This window comes from Rhipicephalus microplus, chromosome 10 (genome assembly GCF_043290135.1).
Source record: "Rhipicephalus microplus isolate Deutch F79 chromosome 10, USDA_Rmic, whole genome shotgun sequence".
Lineage (NCBI taxonomy): Eukaryota > Metazoa > Arthropoda > Arachnida > Ixodida > Ixodidae > Rhipicephalus > Rhipicephalus microplus.
In genome coordinates, this window is record NC_134709.1 from 73,950,982 (window position 1) to 73,970,037 (window position 19,056).

A 19,056-nucleotide genomic window follows, 5' to 3' on the forward strand; every position below is an offset into this window, starting at 1 on the left:
TTTTTTTTCAGTCAATTCGAAGTAAACTCTGAACACTTGATTGAATGCACGAGTTAGTTAAGGAGCAGCGAATGATTTGTGCATAATTTCGTGAAGCTATGAATACCGTAATTAAGGTTGCATGCTTGAGCGTAGGAAATGACCAGCTAGTAATCACAGTGCGCTATATGCAGTAAAGAAAGCATCATGATGTATTTCAGTACAAAAAACTGTAAATAGTGAAAGAACTTACCACGTCCAGCATCCAGCTTTGCGGCATTGCATCTCTTTTCCGGGGTGCATAGATTCACGCACTAATGCGCTTATCCTGAGAGCCATGCACAGCGGCAGAACTGCGATTCCTTGCTCTTTGGAAAGCAGCGCACATAAGGATAATAGACCAATAGCTGCGAGCCACTTTGACTGTCCATGACTCCCTTGGACATCTCGAGAAAGTTGGCAGCTGTTGCGGTGAAAAAATAAAATAGAGTGCACTTCCCTAAACCGCCTCATATTCTGCCCTATCATATCTGTTTGCGAGAACAACACGAGTATTTCAAAACATTTTGTTAACAGCACGCTGTCTACATGCAAATTGTGAGCAGAAGTTTCTGGGACAACTCAACCACCTAACCTATGAGATTTAAGATTTGGTTTATTTTCCCCACGTAGGTACATTTGTAGGAAAGCGAACATTTATTAATTGGGGGGGAGGAGGATGACAGAATGAAAAATGCAATATATGTAGCTTCACTGGCTTCGCTACCCACATGGCATAAAAAGAGCAAGATGCCGTGCGGAGAGCGTTTTAGCAGTGCAAAATGGAGAATCGCGTAGCAAAGTTCAGAAAGTTGATAAAACGCCGAAACTACCCTATTTACACTAGAAAGGAAAACGTAAGCAGACACTAAATCTGAAATTGAATTTCTGAGAGTCTCAGGTTAACGTCGCCTGTTCAAATTTCAGCAATTCAGAATTTTCGCGCGTTCATGCAGTCTGCCAGGGAAGAATCTGTTTTGTTGTAGTTGTCGAGAATTGAGTCCTGTAACGATAGACTGTCATTAAAAAGGTGAAAACAGCTAATGCCAATGTTGATTTGCATCAGCAACACTTATTGCCGCGAAGCACCAACATCCGTACCACTGTGCTAATCATGCTAATGGCTACTTATGAAAACACATGACCCTTCCCAGTATTTTGATGTTAGCTTATTCCGAGTGCTATGATATTTTTCGTGCAGAAGTATAAAACGAAGATATTTCAAGCATCACAGCAAACCAGGTTAATATTTATCCTACACATATCCGTCTCTATATCACTATGTCTTGACAAAAAAAAAACAAATGAGTAAACGGCTATTATTTTTTCGTAAAATACTCATAACACACTTTGAAGATATGGCACTTTTTTATTAGAAACCGAAAGTATCTTTTCTAAATAAAAGCGGTGATTAGGGTTCGATACTCACGCAATATACAGTTGCTAACAAGCCCTGCACTTTACCCGCCAAGTATTCCCACAAATCAGTTGTACTTAAGGCAAAAAGTAAACGCTCATGCGTGAAATGGTGCGTCAGCCTCTACAGCCAACTAACAAGACTGCTGATAGAGCATGCGCCTAGGCAGCTCTCATGCAAGCCAGTAACCTTTTTTCCGAAACAAAGTATGCTCACATCGGCAACATTGTAGCTGGGCAATCGTCCTCCAAATGCTGAGTACGCCTTCAATACCACGCCTTGTGAGGACTACGCTGCGATCAAAAGCGCGTCAATGAAGCCGCAGGGGATGCAAATATTCGAAAGCATTTTCACGGAGGCATATATATGCGAACGCTATCACTTAACGTTTTCTTTCGTAGTTTCTTGTTGGCTGACAGCTGCAAAGCAACACTAATAAGGTTAGTAACGGTAAGTCGCTCGATTACATTATGGCAGTTCGTACTTCCCAAGTTAAATGCTATCAAACGTGTGTACACTCAACTCTCATTTCATTCGCAAATGAAATGGCTTGACTCACACTTAAGGCTTAAGGTGAAATCACCAGAATGCGTTTTGGTGCAAGGTTTGCGCTCGCTATTCTATATTCTTAATCTGATATGGTCATTATACATCCCGTTACAGGAGCTAAGTCAGACGTTATTATCAACATTTCGCGCGGAATTTGAATTTAAATTTCCGTTCGGTAGAATGAGTATATTGATGAAAAATTAAGCAAATATGAGAAGAAAGAAGAAGAAAAGATAAACCAACGGAACGACCTGAATGAGGGTGACGTTGCACACATGCGCATGCCCAGTCAGTTGCACAAAGACATTAGTAGCAACTTCTGAGACACGCATCTCAACCCTCCTCGGAAGTCTGTCGATGGTGCTCGAATGCTGAAGTGAAGGTTGCGGCAGCGTTATTTTCGTAGGAGGCAGAAAATGCTTGATGCCCATGAGCTGGAATTCAGCTGGATGTTAAACAACCCCGAGTGGTGGAAATATAAAAGCCCTCTAGGGCACCCCTCGTAATCGTACCGTAGTTTTAAAATGACAATTAGTAGTGGCGTGCACAATTGTTTCAGTGATAGCGTGTTGCCTCTCACGCAAAAGGCCAAGCTACCACTGCAGTGATGTTGACGGTGACGCTGTCGGTGATACAAGTTTTCCTTCAGTTCAACCGCTCTGGGACTTGAATTTGATTCCCAGCGTGGGAATCGAATTCAACTGAATTCGGTTGAGTTCATTTGAATTTGTGAACTCACATTTATTCTTCCCAGTGACGCGCGAAATGACGACATTTTGTTGCAGTAAAATTCTGCCTTCTCATCAGGCATCTTAGGCTGTCGCACTATTATAAAAAATTGGGCGTCTTTTGCGCACAACTTGATAACATTCATTGCCCTCTTTTTGTGTAGTAAGCCTGCCAAGCTGCAGCGCAATCGTTCAACAACATCATTAAAACTAGTGAAGTTGAGTGACTATCAATTAAAAGGGTATAAAGCAATAAACTAAGTTTTATTTAGCGGGATACCAAAAAATACTTGGAAATATACGCATGCTGATGTAGTCGCCTCTTTTATAAAGTAGGCATATTTCATGCATTTTTAAATTACCATTCGTAATGATGTATTATGCAAACATTTTGTCTGGTTATCCCACTAAAATCAAATCAAATCGGGAAATGTTTTATGCCTTACAACTATCTATTGAGCAATAGGTTGTGAGAATCATTATATTTCCTACATGTTTTCCTGTTGGCTTAAAAGCCATTTTTCACTCGCTCATTTCTTTGCATAAACGAAGACTTCAAGTCACAAAACATTCCAACGTTAGAAGTAAACATGTTTCGGTGAGAAAAATGAGCGACTACACTTTTTTACGTTAATCTAGCTCTTATTTCAGAAAACAGTTTTCAGAAATTTAACATAAGAAAAGGCTACGGCCTACACTGAAAAATTTTATCGCGCAATGAGCTATGGGAAATCAATAATAGAGAATTCTTTTTTTGCCAAGATAATACCAAAAACGGGGACGACTGCCTAATAGAGTGATGTACGATCAGATGGGTTACGCCTGCGCATTTTGACTTACAAAGATTTGCGAGAAAATGGGCATTATCTTTTGTCATTTGCGTAGTACATAAACAGTGCCCGCATCAAAGACTGATCCTCTTTTCTATCTTTCTACCATGACTGTACAATAGGGACTCGGACAATTCGCCAAGAGTAAGTCCATGTCTCTTCTGAAGTTTGTCTCTTTTGAGTTTTATTCTTTCCGTAAGTAAATCGGTCACTTAAACTGCACATCTATAGAAACGGCATTTTTATTGCGGCAATACACTGAAAAGCTATTGAGCAACACCATTTCGACCTAAAGCAATTGAGAGAGCAATTTAAAAGTAGTTTCGCAAGTTTATTCTGAACCAATTTCAACCTGAAACGTTCAGGTTTCAGATTGCAGTAAAAGTTTGGATAAGAAATTCATTTATAAAAGCTCGACCTGAACGTTTCTACAGAAAGACGTCTCAAGCACGTGTTTTTTTTAATCACTAATACAAGGTAAGTCAGCTGCGTAACGACTGATTCTCGGAAATATTTACCAGATCTCTGCAACTTAGAATAGAAAAAAAGGAATAACGAATACCGTAAAACGCTCCGAAAACTAGAAGATTGATGATTGATTGATATGTGGCATTTAACATCCCAAAACTGCCACATTATTATGAGAGACGCCGTAGTGGAGGGCTCCAGAATTTTCGACCACCTGGGGTTCTTTAGCGTGCACCCAAATCTGAGCACACGGGCCTACAACAGTTCCGCCTCCATCGGGAATGGAGCCGCCACAGCCGGGATTCGATCCCGTGACCTGCGCGTCAGTAGCCGAGTACATTAGCCACTGGACCACCGCGGCGGGGCAAAAGTACCAGATTGATTGATTATTTTCTTCCAAGGAAATTTTCGTTGGTATTCATGCTGCGTAACAAGGCAGAAACATGATGTTTCTTAATACACTTCACTGAACGTGCTTACTTTATCGGCTACAATTCACCATCAGAGTTTTTTTTTTATTTTTGCTGCAGTTCACTGTAGACTTTCAGAGTGCTTCTTATCAGCAGGTTCACCACTGGGAGTTTTGAGTACAGGATACGTAATGCGTCGACATACCGGGCAAGAAGCTTTTTTTTTTGTGCAGCATCATCAGCTGAGCTCACTCAACTTTCTCGCGTGAGAAATGTAATCCTACGAACACCGGGAATCCTTACCTTGCGAAAAAAAAAAAGAGATTATTCTGTGTAACTGAGCACAAGCAAGTGTGTTCGGGCAAAGTCTTTGCAATATAGATAGAACTCCTCCTTTTTGATATTCAACACTTTCCGACACGAGGAAAACGTACACGCTTTTAAAATGTATGTGTCTTTGATTGTAGCACAGATGATATCATGGCATTGCCTAACGTTACAGTAGCAGACTAACCATGCGCATCACTATCATTCATACAAATTCACGACACCTCGGCCTTTGTACGTCGTCTTACCGGTGGTAGCAGAGGAACGACAGCAGAAAGAAGAGGCAACAGAGCACTTCGGCACGGCCAACTATGCTGGACACCTGCGACAGGGTGACAGATATAAATAGGCCGATTGTACATAGTAGCCCATCTGACTGTCTAAGAATCTCATTGTCACCATCAAACCCCACTAGTTTGTGTTATGAATTATCGTCATTTTGACACTTGCCCTACAACTAAGTTTCAACCTTAAGTGTGGCTTAGCGTGAAATGTAAATATTTTGTGTTTCTGGCATACAAACTGTTTCAACTGGATGACTTCGTAATACACTCAATGGGGCTGAAAGAGCGAGGCGGGATAATAGGTTAACGTTGCTTTGCCACCTGCACACACGCGGTCGTAGATTTCATTGATTCTGACTGATCTTTTAGAACGCCACAGAGATTGACAATCAGTTATCGTATTAAAAAGTAAAATTTTTTGCATAGATTTACACGAGGCTTTGCTTACTCTCAAGACATCACTGCTCTATGCATTCATAATATTACTCTGCAGATCTGGCTTACAATTTTATATTTTTTATATGATAATGGAAATGCGATATCAATATATGATGGAGAAGAACACATAAGTAATTGAGTTGATGCTGAAGTGTTTTTCCAGGGACTGGATATGTCGGTTTAGGTGTATAGTAGTAATATTAATGCTTTTAGAAAAATATTAAAACTACTCACTCTTTACGCGTGGCGCTGGCTAACTCTACCATGTTTACACGCATATATATATATATATATATATATATATATATATATATCCGGGACGCTCGTCAATTCAACGAGACAGTCAAGGCCTACTGCCGAAGACCCAGCAAGGTGTCATACATTAACTACCAATTCGAGCAGCTGCCACCAAGACGCTTTCTGGCTGCGGATGGGCTTCATCCGAGTTTTATGGGTGTCGCTTTGATTGCCAAAACCCTCAAGAAAGCACTCGGTCGCGGAGACTTCGATGCTATCACGGGGTGGTCGACTCAACCAGCAGCTCCCGTGAATATACGTTCAACACAACAAGACACCCACGAGAAGACTTCTGCATATCAACATACACCAGCAGCCCCACACCCACCCAACATCACAGATGAGTTCCCGACGATCAGCGAAACTGTGACTCCGGCGAGCCACAAGCACCCCCTCACCATCATCAACAGCGCACCACAACTAGGGGAGAAGTCTGCTGAACAGCCAACACGCTTCCCTCAATTGCGGATGTCGAGACCAAAAGCACTACACGACAGCACCACTACACCACTCCTCAAAGGGAAGCCTGCCGAACTACGAAACCGCGTCCCCCTATTGCGGACCCCGGAACTGCCAACGAACACGTTCGCCGGGAGCCCAACGCCGAAATCCTCCCTACAACGACGAAGGCCTGCCGGACATAACTACAACCTGCGCACCTCATCAGTGCCATCCCCGCAACCAAAAGAAGATTGACTTCTGAAATGTAAGTCCAGCTCATCGATTCCCAGTTGCAGTGCCGCTTTCCTTAAAGTACGAAAACTTGCTGACAAACGAATTAGACATGAAATGCATAAATCAACATTGCAAGTGTACCTTCGTGCTAGAATAGCCCCCAAGGGCATGACACGCTCCCTCACACCAGCCGCTACAAATCTAGATGAACATGACCAATTAACATAGAAAAACGTCCTCCTTGAGGCGTCTCTTAAATTAACAGAAATCGCTCCTAATCACAGTGATAAGCAGGTAAAGAAACTGGTCGCTATGACCAACACCATTCTCCGCCACAACACTTTATCGAACGAAGAAATCACGCGATTAACAAAATTTGAACGGAATAAATACCAAGCCATCATGACCACAAAAATTCATAAACTCAAAAGAGACCATGTGCCCAAACCCACGTTCCCTAATATAGTTCCTTATCACTACAACACCGCCACCCAGGAAATCACTAATGGTACAAACGAGCACCCATCTAGGAACACACCCTGTGACACTGTAATTGTAAACTTATCGGACACGAGCTTGTCATCTGACGAAGAAAAACTGCTTTTTAAGGGGCTAAGCTTCTGCCCGACCACAAAATTTTTCGATGAATTCCACTTGCTGCGAGACCTCGACAACTTCGCTCGAAGCTTAAGGTTGCGCGAATATTTCTTGGACAGGCCTTCTAACCACAAAACAATTCACCGTCGTAAATCAAATGACTGGACACCGAACAGCAATCGAGACAAGTGCTTGGACTTTTATATCACCGCAGTACAGAAAGATATAGTACACGAATCTCACAGGCAGAAAGGAAACCAAGAAAACTTGACAAAATCTGAAAAAATAAGTCTGAAAAGTTTGGCATCTAGGACAGACATAACAATGAAACCCGCTGACAAAGGAGGAGCAATTGTAGTCCTTAATACAACCAACTACTTACAAGAAGCATACCGCCAACTAGACGACTCAAGATTTTACGAACGCCTCCCAGATGATCCGACAGACGAATACAAACGTATCGCATCAACAGACCTAAGGAAACTGTTGGATGCAGAAAAGATAACCAACACTGCCTACAAACTGATGCGAGCAGCATACCCTCGTCCAGGTCGCTTCTACATCCTCCCAAAAATACATAAACCCGGTAACCCAGGTCGATCAGTCATATCAGGCATCAGTACAATAACTGAACCCATATCAGGGCACGTGGAAAAGCTAATAAGCCACAATCCATGCACCCTCGCGTCGTACATAAAAGACACCACTCATTTTCTTCGAGACATTGCAGGTCTCTGTGTGCCGAAAAACTCGTACTTGGTTACTCTTGATGTCTCTTCATTATATACAAATATTCCTCACGATGACCGCATAGCTACATTACAAAACATGTACACAAACCATAGACAATCTAACACCCCAGATTTGTCTGCCATTGCAACTTTGACGAGGATGATCCTCGAATTAAATTCATTCGAGTTTAACCAATAGTATTTTCGACAAACCAGCGGGACCGCTATGGCCACCAAAATGGCACCTAATTATGCCAACATACTTATGGGAAAGCTAGAATCTGAATTTCTTGCACAAAGTTCCTCGAAACCGATGTTATACAGACGATACATAGACGACATCTTTCTTATTTGGACCCACAGCGAGGACGAACTTCACAGCTTTATCGACACTTACAATGCTGTACATCCGAACATACACTTCACACACACATACTCGCAAGTTACCGTAAATTTTCTAGATGTTACCATAACGATAGAAGAAGAGAAGCTTTCTACATCCCTATATCGCAAACCAATAGATCGACAACAATACCTCCATTACCAAAGCGATCACCCGCGCCACTGTAAAAACAGTATTCCATACAGCCAGGCTCACCGGTTTAAGCGAATCTGCTCTAGAGACGCTGACTTTGACACGAGCTCACAGAGGCAAAAACTTATGCTCGAGAAACAAAAATATCCCTCACATATAATTAATGACGCTGTTCAAAAAGCGAGAAAACTAAAGCGTGAAGACTTACTTATAAAGCGACCACCACGAGAAGACCCACAACGAACAAACCTCTGCTTGACTTACAGCACAAACTTCCCCAATGTAAACAAAATCCTTAAACGACATTAAAACATTCTAGAACAAAGTGAATGTCTGAAACGCGCATTCCCATCCACTCCAGGCGTCGTTTACCGACGACCACGTAACCTCAAAGACACCCTTGTCCACTCCCAAGTTAACACATCACCCCCCAATAATTCATGTCGCCCTTGTTTAAAGCCACGATGTCTTGTATGTAAGGCGATGCGAGAACCAGACAAAGCAACCAGCACGCAATCCAAGTTTTCGATTAACATACGAGGAAACCTAACATGCGATTCCTCTAATGTGGTATACCTACTCGAATGCAACGTGTGTGGTATGCAGTACATCGGACAAACAGAAACGCCATTTAGGATTCGCTTCAATAATCACAGAGCCCATGCTAAATCAGCCCCAAGTCTACCTCTATCAAAAAATCTCAATGTTCCCGACCATGCATTCGACAAACTATCAGTAACGCTCTTACAGACGGGATTTAAATCAAATCGAGAATGTGAACAACGGGAGTCATACGTTATCCACCGATTTAACACCCTCGATAGAGGAATAAATGAGAATCCTGGTACACTTGCAGCAATTAAAGCATTAGAAAACAATAACGGCAACAGTGAAAATAGTAACTGAGTTCACGGCACTGCAGCTGCGAAGAGCACTGGACAACCTAAAACAATTCCAAGTGTAACTACTCTTCCTAAGTGCAGCTGTCGTTAGTTTTCTGTTTTATTCTTCTACCCAATCAATTGTGCCATGCATGACATGCCCAACAGCAATCTTGTGCACAGCCGGGAGGCCCCCACTACACGCGTAATCCAGAAGCGGGCAAAGAATTCGCATTGCGCCCGCTAACCATCCTTTACCGCAATACGGGGCACCCCTCTTTTTACAACGAAATGTTTACAGGGCGCCGAGTAGTTAAAGGCTTAGAACTTTCTAAAATACCCGCTTACCAGCCTCTGCCAAAATACGTGCCACCCCTCCTTCTACGACGAATTGTTTACGGGACTCCGAGTAGTTAAAGGCTTAGGACTTCCTAAAAAAGAGTAGTTAAAGGCTTAGGACTTCCTAAAAAAGCTTTTTGCCCAAAACCGAATCGCCAGTGCCAGGAGGCGCCGTCTGATCGGGAGGAATGTGTTAGTGAAAGGAAGCATACACAGACCACTGACATCAGAAAGGTGAAGGGGAGAAGGGGGAGAGAGATGAAGGGGGATGTGGAGGGAAGAGTGGAGGAGGGAAGTGGAAGGAAGAGTGGAAGGGGGGCGCCCGAGGGGAGTTTACCGTATACTATTTTTCTCTTCTCTTTTTTTCTTCTTTTACTTTTCTTTTTCTTCGTTCTTTTTTTCTTTTTTTCTTTTCTGTCTTTTTTTCCTCTTTCCTTGCCCTCTGATTTGAGATTGTATAAAGCTGAGCACCAACAAACTGTATCTTTAATCCTGATGAAGGCCAGACTCTAGGCCGAAACGTCGAAATAAACCACGTTGTGACCGCTCACGGCGTATCGACTGGACTATATATATATATATATATATATATATATATATATATATATATATATATATATATATATATATATATATATATATATATATATATAAATATATCATGGCTGAAGTGTTAATGCATACAGGGCGTGTTACCTAAAGGTTTCAACTTCGATTCGTATACCGACGGCAAATTCAGTCTTCATGCACGGCTATTTCTTTACATCGTTTCTGCCATATTTGCCACACCGAAGATCAAGACTACAAGTAATGTGCCTTATGCGTTCTTTCGCTGCATCGTATTGCTATGTTTTGTCCAACAAAAAGGCAGACCCTTTCAATTATCCTCATTATTTCGTGGTTTACAATAATTCATTTCTGAGTAATCTACGATACGGCAAATCTCATATTTATTTTCCTTAAATATGAAGGTAACATGACAAACTGGTTGGCTGTTCTCGGACACAACTTTACTGGTGAAAAATTTGATGCAAGTACCTAGAGTGCATGCGATATTTGTAACGCGAATCAGGGCGTGCTCAAACTTTCCCAGTCTCAAACGTCACAGCGAACACTCACTGCCTCGGTGTGCACTGGATGAGCAGCGAACAGCATCGAGGACAGACCCGCATGGAGCGCAGTTATCCTCATCACACGGCGTGCGACGACGGCCACCAAAACAGAGCATGCGCAGTGCAGGGCAACGTTGACCTTGTGGTAGCCACGCACTTGTCGCCCATGGACGTAGTAATTGGCTCTGCGAGAGAAGACATCAACATGCACATCAGGAGAAAAAAGCATGATTCCCAATAAAGGTAGCCATGACGAGCATGCGAAGCAACGCATAGGTAGACTTAATTGATTGATTTATATATGGGGTTTAGCGTCCCGAAACCACCATATCATTATGAGAGACGCCGTAGTGGTGGGCTCCGCAAATTTCGACCACCTGAGGTTCTTTAACATGCACCCAAGTCTGAGCAAACAGACCTAGGTAGACATGAAGTACCGTTTATCACGCGCTGTTTGCACGATGTTAACGCGTCTTTCAAAGTGGAACACACCATGAATTCGCTATAGTTTCTGTTGCTATTACTCATCCCGATTGATGATTGATATGTGGGGCTTAACGTTCCAAAACCACCATATCATTATGAGAGACGCCGTAGTAGAGGGCTCCGGAAGTTTGGGCCAACTGGGGTTTTTTAACGTGCCCCCAAATCTGAGCACACGGGCCTACAACATTTCCGCCTCCATCGCAAATGCAGCCGCTGCAGCCGGGATTCGATGCTGCGACCTGCGGGTCAGCAGCCGAATACCTTAGCCACTAGACCACCGCGGCGGAGCTGTTACTCGTCCCGAACTCTTGTTGGAGCTCACTAGGTGGGTTCATCGCAACGCCACGCGGGAGAACATGCGTTCAACGCCCGTCTGCAGAATTTCGCTTTCTGACGCCATCACACGATTGCTGAGAGAGTGTGCGGGGGAGAGGCCACCGCGTCTTACCCAGCCTTTACAAAAGCCAGAACACGCTATCGCGCGGGCGCGTTCTGGCAGCGCTTGGGACGCCGCGCACGGGATTGAAGTCAGCCATAAGCTGCCTCACATGTTATTGTTTCCGGTGTAACGCTTCACTGATATATATTCGACCAACTGTGCGGCATAAGTCGATACATTCAGTTTGGCGATTCTGCAGATGATTCTTCAATGAAGCTTTTTATTGTTTTATTGAGAAGTTGTTAAGAGGTGGGTCTGCGGCATTGATGAGGATAGATATTTCAGAAAATGAATTCGGCAGATCCCCCATACCTTGGGAATCGGTGTTATACGAAGCACGTGGAGGGAAGGTGACCATGTTATAAATTTTATATAGCGACACGACATTAGTGTACCAATATTACACGCTCAAAAATCTCATGAAGTGTTGCAGATGTTTACATAACGAGTCATTTGCACTTGCGCAAGGGTGCCAACAGAAACATAACTATCAGCAACACCGGAAGTGATAAGCTAATGTGAAGCGCTGGTGCTCGCGAGGATGGTAGACCTGGACGCTGCTACACAAATAAACTTCAGAGCACGGTACCTAACTACAATTGATGTTAACTAAACGTCCTGTCTTTATCGTAGGTGTACTTATGTATAGCATCCAAAATTGAATAGCCAGCAGGCAACAAACAGTTCACTTTCCACGAACTTCTGTTTGAAAAATAGTTCCGAGACCTCGCGTGGCTCTGTGGTAAAGTGCTTGATTGCAGCGCAAAATGCGTGGGTTCAATTCCTTCTGGGGCCCTGACAATTATTCTTTTCAAGAACACACGAGGTTGCGTAATCGCCTGCGTGCGAGGACTATTACGATACACCAACGTCAGTTATTAGAGTCGCTGCCCTTCTTTGTGAGCGAAAATCAGCATTGTCCGTGACCAGAACCTCAATGTAGATCTATATAAAGAAGTTAAAAAAGGTCTGTTCAAGTGCGACCAGGCTTTCGAACCTGCTATTCCTTTCTCCATGGCTTCATGCGTTCAGCCGCTTTAGCGTGAACACCATCTTGCTTACGGCCCTAAATGTAAACCTTTGAGTGTCGGTGATGCTCGATTTTAGCGCCTTTATACCACTCGCGAGATGGCGCAAAGAACTGGTTTCAGCAATCGTTGTTTCAGTAGGTATAAGCCCAGCTATTATTATTAAGGGACAGGCACAACCTTCTGGAAACTGAAAGAAATGCTCAGTGAGCAGGTAATGAATAGTGTCCGCTACAAAAAAAAAATACCCTATCACTCTTACGTTACAGGTCACCGTTGCTCTTTTTTATTATACGATCCCGGCTGCGGCGGTTGCATTTCCGATGGAGCGGAAATGTTGTAGGCCCGTGTGCTCAGATTTGGGTACACGTTAAAGAACCCCAGGTGGTCGAAATTTCCGGAGCCCTCCACTACGGCGTCTCTCATAATCATATGGTGGTTTTGGGACGTTAAATCCCACATATCAATCAATCAATCAATCAATCAATCATTTTTATATGTATGCGAGTTGTTTTTTTGTAACATTTCACGGTGCGTAACGCAAGTGGTTAAGCTCTCTTTTTCTCTTTAAGGATTACTATGAATTCAAATCAAGTCTGCCGTATTTATTGAGCGCCGTTCTTTCGATTGGAATCGGGTCATTCGATCATGCGTTATCGGCAGAGGCCAAACTCCACAAAATGTAACAGTATTAACGCGATAGCGTTAGAGAGGTCGTGTCGCAGAAATTGCGCTTTCGGCGTCGGCTCCATTGGTTGTGAACGAAAAATCGTCCGTGATCGTGAAATCGAGAAAGAAGTAAATATAGTAGACATTTCAGTCCCATTGACTGAAGCTGCCGAGACAAGTTCTCCCCTGTCATTGACTACTGCCACGGAAAACCCGCTACCGCCGGCGTGGCGCGCCGCGTTCACAAATGTCTCTGTTCCGGAGAGGTTCTTTATGAAAGCCCTAGCCCTCGCCAACCTACGACCTTTATTGTGCCGGGTCACCTGAACCCAAACGAGATAGCCCACGACTGTGCGCGAGGTTTCACAAGCCGCGACGGGGTGGTCTCTCGGGTCGGTTCGGGAGAGCTCGTCCACAGTGATCCTCTCGTTACTTTTCACGAGATAACATCTCATTACAGAGGAGAGCGACAGACTTTTTCCTTTCCCCATCATAAGCTCCACAGATCACAAGCAAGCACGCTCCGCATGCTCCAGACGGGGTCTTACCCCTCTAGGGGCTTTCTGAGCATGCTTCATCCGGATATTGATCCACTTTGCCCAGATTGTGGTGAATTTTGCTCTTTGAGTCACATGCTCTGGAAGTGCCCTGCGTTACAGGATTTTAAAACAGAAGAAGACTGGACGACGGCAATCACAGACCCCAGACAAGACGTCCAGCTTCAGGCTGTCCAGAGGGCCCGTGAACGAGCGGAGAGGCATGGCCTCTCTGTTCCGACATGGGACTAGCTACGGCTGGGTGGGGACCTACATAGTTGGCCCGCTGCCTTGCCTCTCAGGACCAAATAAAGTTGTTTTTCCTGTCCTGTCAGTCCCATTGAGAAGTGAACCCGCGCTGTTCGCGTGGGAAGCAGACCACAAAACCACGATGTTTTTTGCAGCTTCTTTAAGGCGCTATGTTCGGCAGGTGTCACGATGAAAACAAGCCCTTTCGGCGATTTGTAGGCGCATTTGGGAGGCCATTAAACTACGCCGAAAAAGGTCGGGATAGTGCAGACATCGCCGCTAGAAACACACAGGAACTTTTAAACATCTCTAAAAATGGACAACTATGTCCATCTAGCGGAAAACATATCATGCCTTTCCAAAGACGTTGATCAAGCTAACAGCGAACGATAGATAATGATCTGCCGCCATCTGTGAGACATTGTGAGACTCTCTATGGCAAGCGCACGGCGTTTATCTTGGAAGACATGCAACTCTTGCTTTAGATCAAAAAACGGTATGTACCATTCGCACGCACGTGTGGTACAGTTTACTGTGTGTGTGTGTGTGTGTGTGTGTGTGCGCGCGTGTATGTGTGTGTATGTGTGTATGTGTGTGTGTATGTGTGTGTGTATTTGTGTATGTGTGTGTGTGTATGTGTGTGTGTGTGCGTGTATGTGTGTGTGCGTGTGTGTGTGGTGTGTGCACGTGGTGTGTGTGTGTGTGTGTGTGTGCACGTGGTGGGTGCGTGTGTGTGTGTGTGCGCGCGCGCGAGCGTGTGTGCGCGTGCATGTGCGTATGTGCACGTGTGCGTGTGCACGCGCGCAACAATACATATTAATAAATATGCACGTAGCGGTTGAAGGGTGCACTAGGCGCCGGAGTTGGCTATCACGTTCTACTCATAAAGGCGAAGCTTCAAAGTCCCCCAATGTTTTTTTTTTTTTTTGCTGTTCTCTCTACGGAGTACCAGTTCACCCTCGAAAAGACTGCAGCAGCAGGAAATCGGCATGTTTGAATGCTTCTCTGTTCAAAAGGAAGCACGTAGAAAGTGCAAGCCGTGACTCACCAAGGGCGTCACTAAAAAAAAAAAAAAAAAAAAAACACCACGGTTCTCGTGGATCATGCGGGTCGGTATCGCTTTTCCATTATTGTTTTTCTTTTCGTGTGTGTCAGCTTGTGCTGCACAAACTGTTACAGAGTACATGCATATATAAGTATATAGATGCATAATCTACTAGCCCCGCCGCAGTGGTCTAGTGGCTAAGGTACCCGTCTGCTGACCCGCAGGTCGCGGGTTCAAATCCCGGCTGCCGCAGCTGCATTTCCGATGGAGGCGGAAATGTCGTAGACCCGTGTGCTCAGATTTGGGTGCACGTTAAAGAACGGCAGGTGGTCGAAATTTCCGGAGCCCTCCACTATGGCGTCTCTCATAATCATAAGGTGATTTTGGGACGTTAAACCCCACAAATCAGTCATTCATGCATAATCTACTATTCCAAGCAACAAGAAGGAACGTGCAACTCTTTTGTAGAGGAAGAAGCTATTTGTGTCTTATGGCACCTATTTGATGGCTTCCTTCTGGGTGGTTACTGAACAATTAAGCGTGCACTTTAGCTCCTTGGGCTAAACCAAGTGGCCGTACTCGCCTTCAAAACAGGGCAACATTGTTTTCTTTTTAAACAAAGCTCCAAGCGGCACCTGCACTTTTCAATGGTGATGTAGAGAAAGCGTTATGTACACGGAGTACAAATATAGTTTTCTGTGCTCTGAGAAGTGCTGAAAATCGGGCGGAGCTGCAGGAACACATGTAATTGAGTCGTTCTTAAACACTAGCTCACGCACGAAATTAGTCCTTTTTTTTTTCTTTCTGAACAACCTCTGAAAATCCCAGCAGAACTGGCTGCGAAATTGCAGTGTGCACGTATATGCAGTTGCCATTGGTTTTTAATACATTTTTATTAGGTCGAATTCTTTCTCCGTGGCTCGGCCACATTACATATAAGTCTATTATAACAATGCTCAAATATTCTCTGTCATACGCACCCGAATTATTTTCCGCCACACGTCTCGGACAGTTCACATCGCGGGACACTACTAGAGACTACAGTACGTGAAGAAGAAGAAGTCGATCTGTTCGGTCGCTGTTTTTGTGCACTGTTCAATTTCTGCTCTTTTCTTGGATTATTACGCTGACATCAATTTCTTCGCGGTGTGCCAAAAAGACGTCGGGTGAAGACTTTGAGGGCTCGGCGCCCTAGAGGTACGACGTTCTTTTATCAAAGACTTGGCTAGTACGCGACCACTACGGTGGTTGGTAGCCATCGCCACAAGCCTTATGCTCGTCCAAGTGCGTTAAACCACGTGAGTGATACTTCAGGACACAATGAAAAGCCTGGGGGCTTAAAGGTGCGGCCAAGCAACATGAAGCCGGCCCGTTTGCTCATTCACAACCGCGAAATGGCTCCAGCGAGCACAGCAGCAATGGAAGACGATGAAGCTGAGAGCAAGAAGCTTCGCTTAGAAGGGAATCCTTTCGACGATACAACGTCAACCTATTACCTAAGTGATAAAGAAGACATGGGCGAAGATGAACCATTTACGTTGGTCACATTTAAAAAGAAACGAGCAGAGGGTATCCCAGTCGTCTTTCGTCCAACAGCTGAAGGTGCTAGCTTCTGGAAAGTGAACCCCAATAGAGTGTCAGCCGAAGTAGTTTCCGCTGCTAAAGAAAAAGTGCAGTCATTCAGATCGACCAGAGATGGAAGCTTCAGTGTCAGCGTTGCTTTCTTAAGTTCAGCTAAGCGTCTTCTCATGCTTTCGAATGTAGGTGGTCAGGAAGTTAAGCCTTTCATCCCAGAGTCATACACTCGGAACGTTGGGAAAGTAAAACTTGTTCCTCTGCAGTATTCAGATGAAGAACTCCTAGAGTACTTGAGAGATGCAGGGGTTATATCGGCGCGACGTTAAATAAAATACTACCGCCAGGAAGATGTAGGAGTAACGTCGCGTCCACTTCGCTCAGTGATTCTGACTTTTCGAGATGACCGCCCGATTCCAGGAAGACTATACTTAAGATTCACCAGTTACCCAGTGGAAGAATATCTTGGTCCAGCACTTTGATGCTATAAATGCCAGCGATTCGGACACATGGCGAAAAGTTGCCGTAACACACGCCGGTGTAAGATCTGCTCAGAAGAACACCATCATAAAGAGTGCAAGTCAGTTCTTCAGCCTAAGTGTGCAAACTGTGCAGGTAATCACGCTGCCTCATGTTCAGGCTGCCTGCAAAGTAAAGCTGCTGCAAAAATGCGTCGGCACGAGATCATCCATGGAAGAAAACTGCACCCCAATTAACCATGTCCAAACCTTGAGATTGTTCATCCTGTACGTGATCCACGTCAGCGGCCACCGCAACAATAGCCGACAAGCACGCCAAGAGAACCGCCAAGAGCACACCCGAGAGATCACTCACGAGAAGTACCTTCAAGTAACTCAACCTACGCGTCAAAGCTACGAACGCCCACGCGACCTCTGCCGGAAAGTAGCAAAACCGACAGTGCCAGTGTTCGCCCCAACTACAACATCGAAACATCACGTCATTCTCAACAGGCCTCAGAAAATGAACCATTCAATAGAGACCATGCCTCTGCATCAGTCATGCAATTGATTCTACCAATGCTTTTCGAAGCACTTAAGGCAATCCTATTTGCTCTACCGGAAGCAAACAACCTGCCAGAAGTAAAAGCCCTGCTGCCTCTGGAAGCACTAATGTGTCAACAATCCGGGTCAAACCTGCGACAAGTAACATATGAATAAGCGCTACAAAGATGTCTCCATATACCAGTGAAATGCCAAAGCTCGTCGAAGGAGGTGTGCTTACTTCCGTAAACTCCTTTTGCAGTTTAACTTTCCAATACTTTGCATCCAAAAGGCAGGAATTAATGATGATTTACGCCTCTCCAACTACGTGATATATAAGTCATCTCGTCGAAGTGGTCCTAGCAGAGTGCATTTGTGCGTCAAAAAGGACCTGCCTTCTCACCAAGTTCACTCAAGTGATTCGGACTTCCTGGAATTCATTGCTTGCAAAGTATTCTTTGGTGAGCAGTGCGTAACATCGATCAATTTTTACCTACAACCTTCAAGCCGCATTTCGGTGGAAGAGCTAACAAACATCTTCAACATTTCTAATTCATATACGTTTACATGCGGAGATTTTAATGCGCACAACGTAATCTGGGGTAGTGATCGATGTGATGCACGTGGGAACATTGTTGAGTGTGCCGCAGACAAATGCAATTTGACCATTTTAAATGATGGCTCCCCAACTTTTCTCCGAGGGCATAATTATTCGAGTTGCATCGATGTAACCATGTGTTCCCAAGATCTAGTAAATGGTGTGGTATGGACAACGGATGTAGAAACACGTGGGAGTGACCATTTTCCCATTTTAATAAATCACCCCTATATGCGAAATGACGGCATCAGACGCTACAGCAAACTGACGAACTGGAAAGTTTTTCGGTACCACCTAACAAACAAAAATAGTGAACTCACGACAGTTGAAAGCTTTACTGAATTTCCGCAAGATAATGCGAATAAATGTACAAAGAAAGTCCTGATTCCAAAAGACTATGCTGCAGTCGATGGAGAGTATGAACATCTAGGAGCCATCAGACGACGTTCAGAAAGGGCATATCGACGCAGTGCAAGTTTAGAAGCATACAAAAATGCACAGAAAATCCCCAGTGTAAAGCGCAGACGGCTAGAAAACTTAGGTAAACGACACTGGCGTGATTTTTGTGGCATGCTCTCTCCCCACACACCAGTTCCAAGAATTTGGCTTGTAATTTGAGCACTTAGTGGCCCTGTATCACAGAGCTTCCCATTTCGTGCTCTTGCTGTAGCCTTGGACAAACCGGAAGCTGTGGTAGCAGATGAATTTTGTCAACTTATCAGTAGGCCCGCCGCATCACAATGTGCCTTATTTGATAATTCTGTCGCGTTAGCCAGCCGAAAAACTAATGCTTG

The 19,056-nt window shown here is 44.3% G+C and overlaps 1 protein-coding gene across 1 annotated transcript in view; it reads right to left on the reverse strand.

Annotated features, from left to right (window-relative positions):
- LOC142774767 (protein O-mannosyl-transferase TMTC1-like) overlaps window positions 1–19,056 on the reverse strand; it is a 60,666-nt gene that overhangs the window by 24,112 nt on the left and 17,498 nt on the right. The window contains exons 2-4 of the mRNA XM_075875803.1: window positions 10,644–10,821; window positions 4,996–5,069; window positions 233–442 (exon numbers count right to left, since the gene is read on the reverse strand). Coding sequence (XP_075731918.1) covers window positions 233–442; window positions 4,996–5,069; window positions 10,644–10,821 — 462 coding nt within the window. The remainder of the gene's footprint in view (window positions 1–232; window positions 443–4,995; window positions 5,070–10,643; window positions 10,822–19,056) is intronic.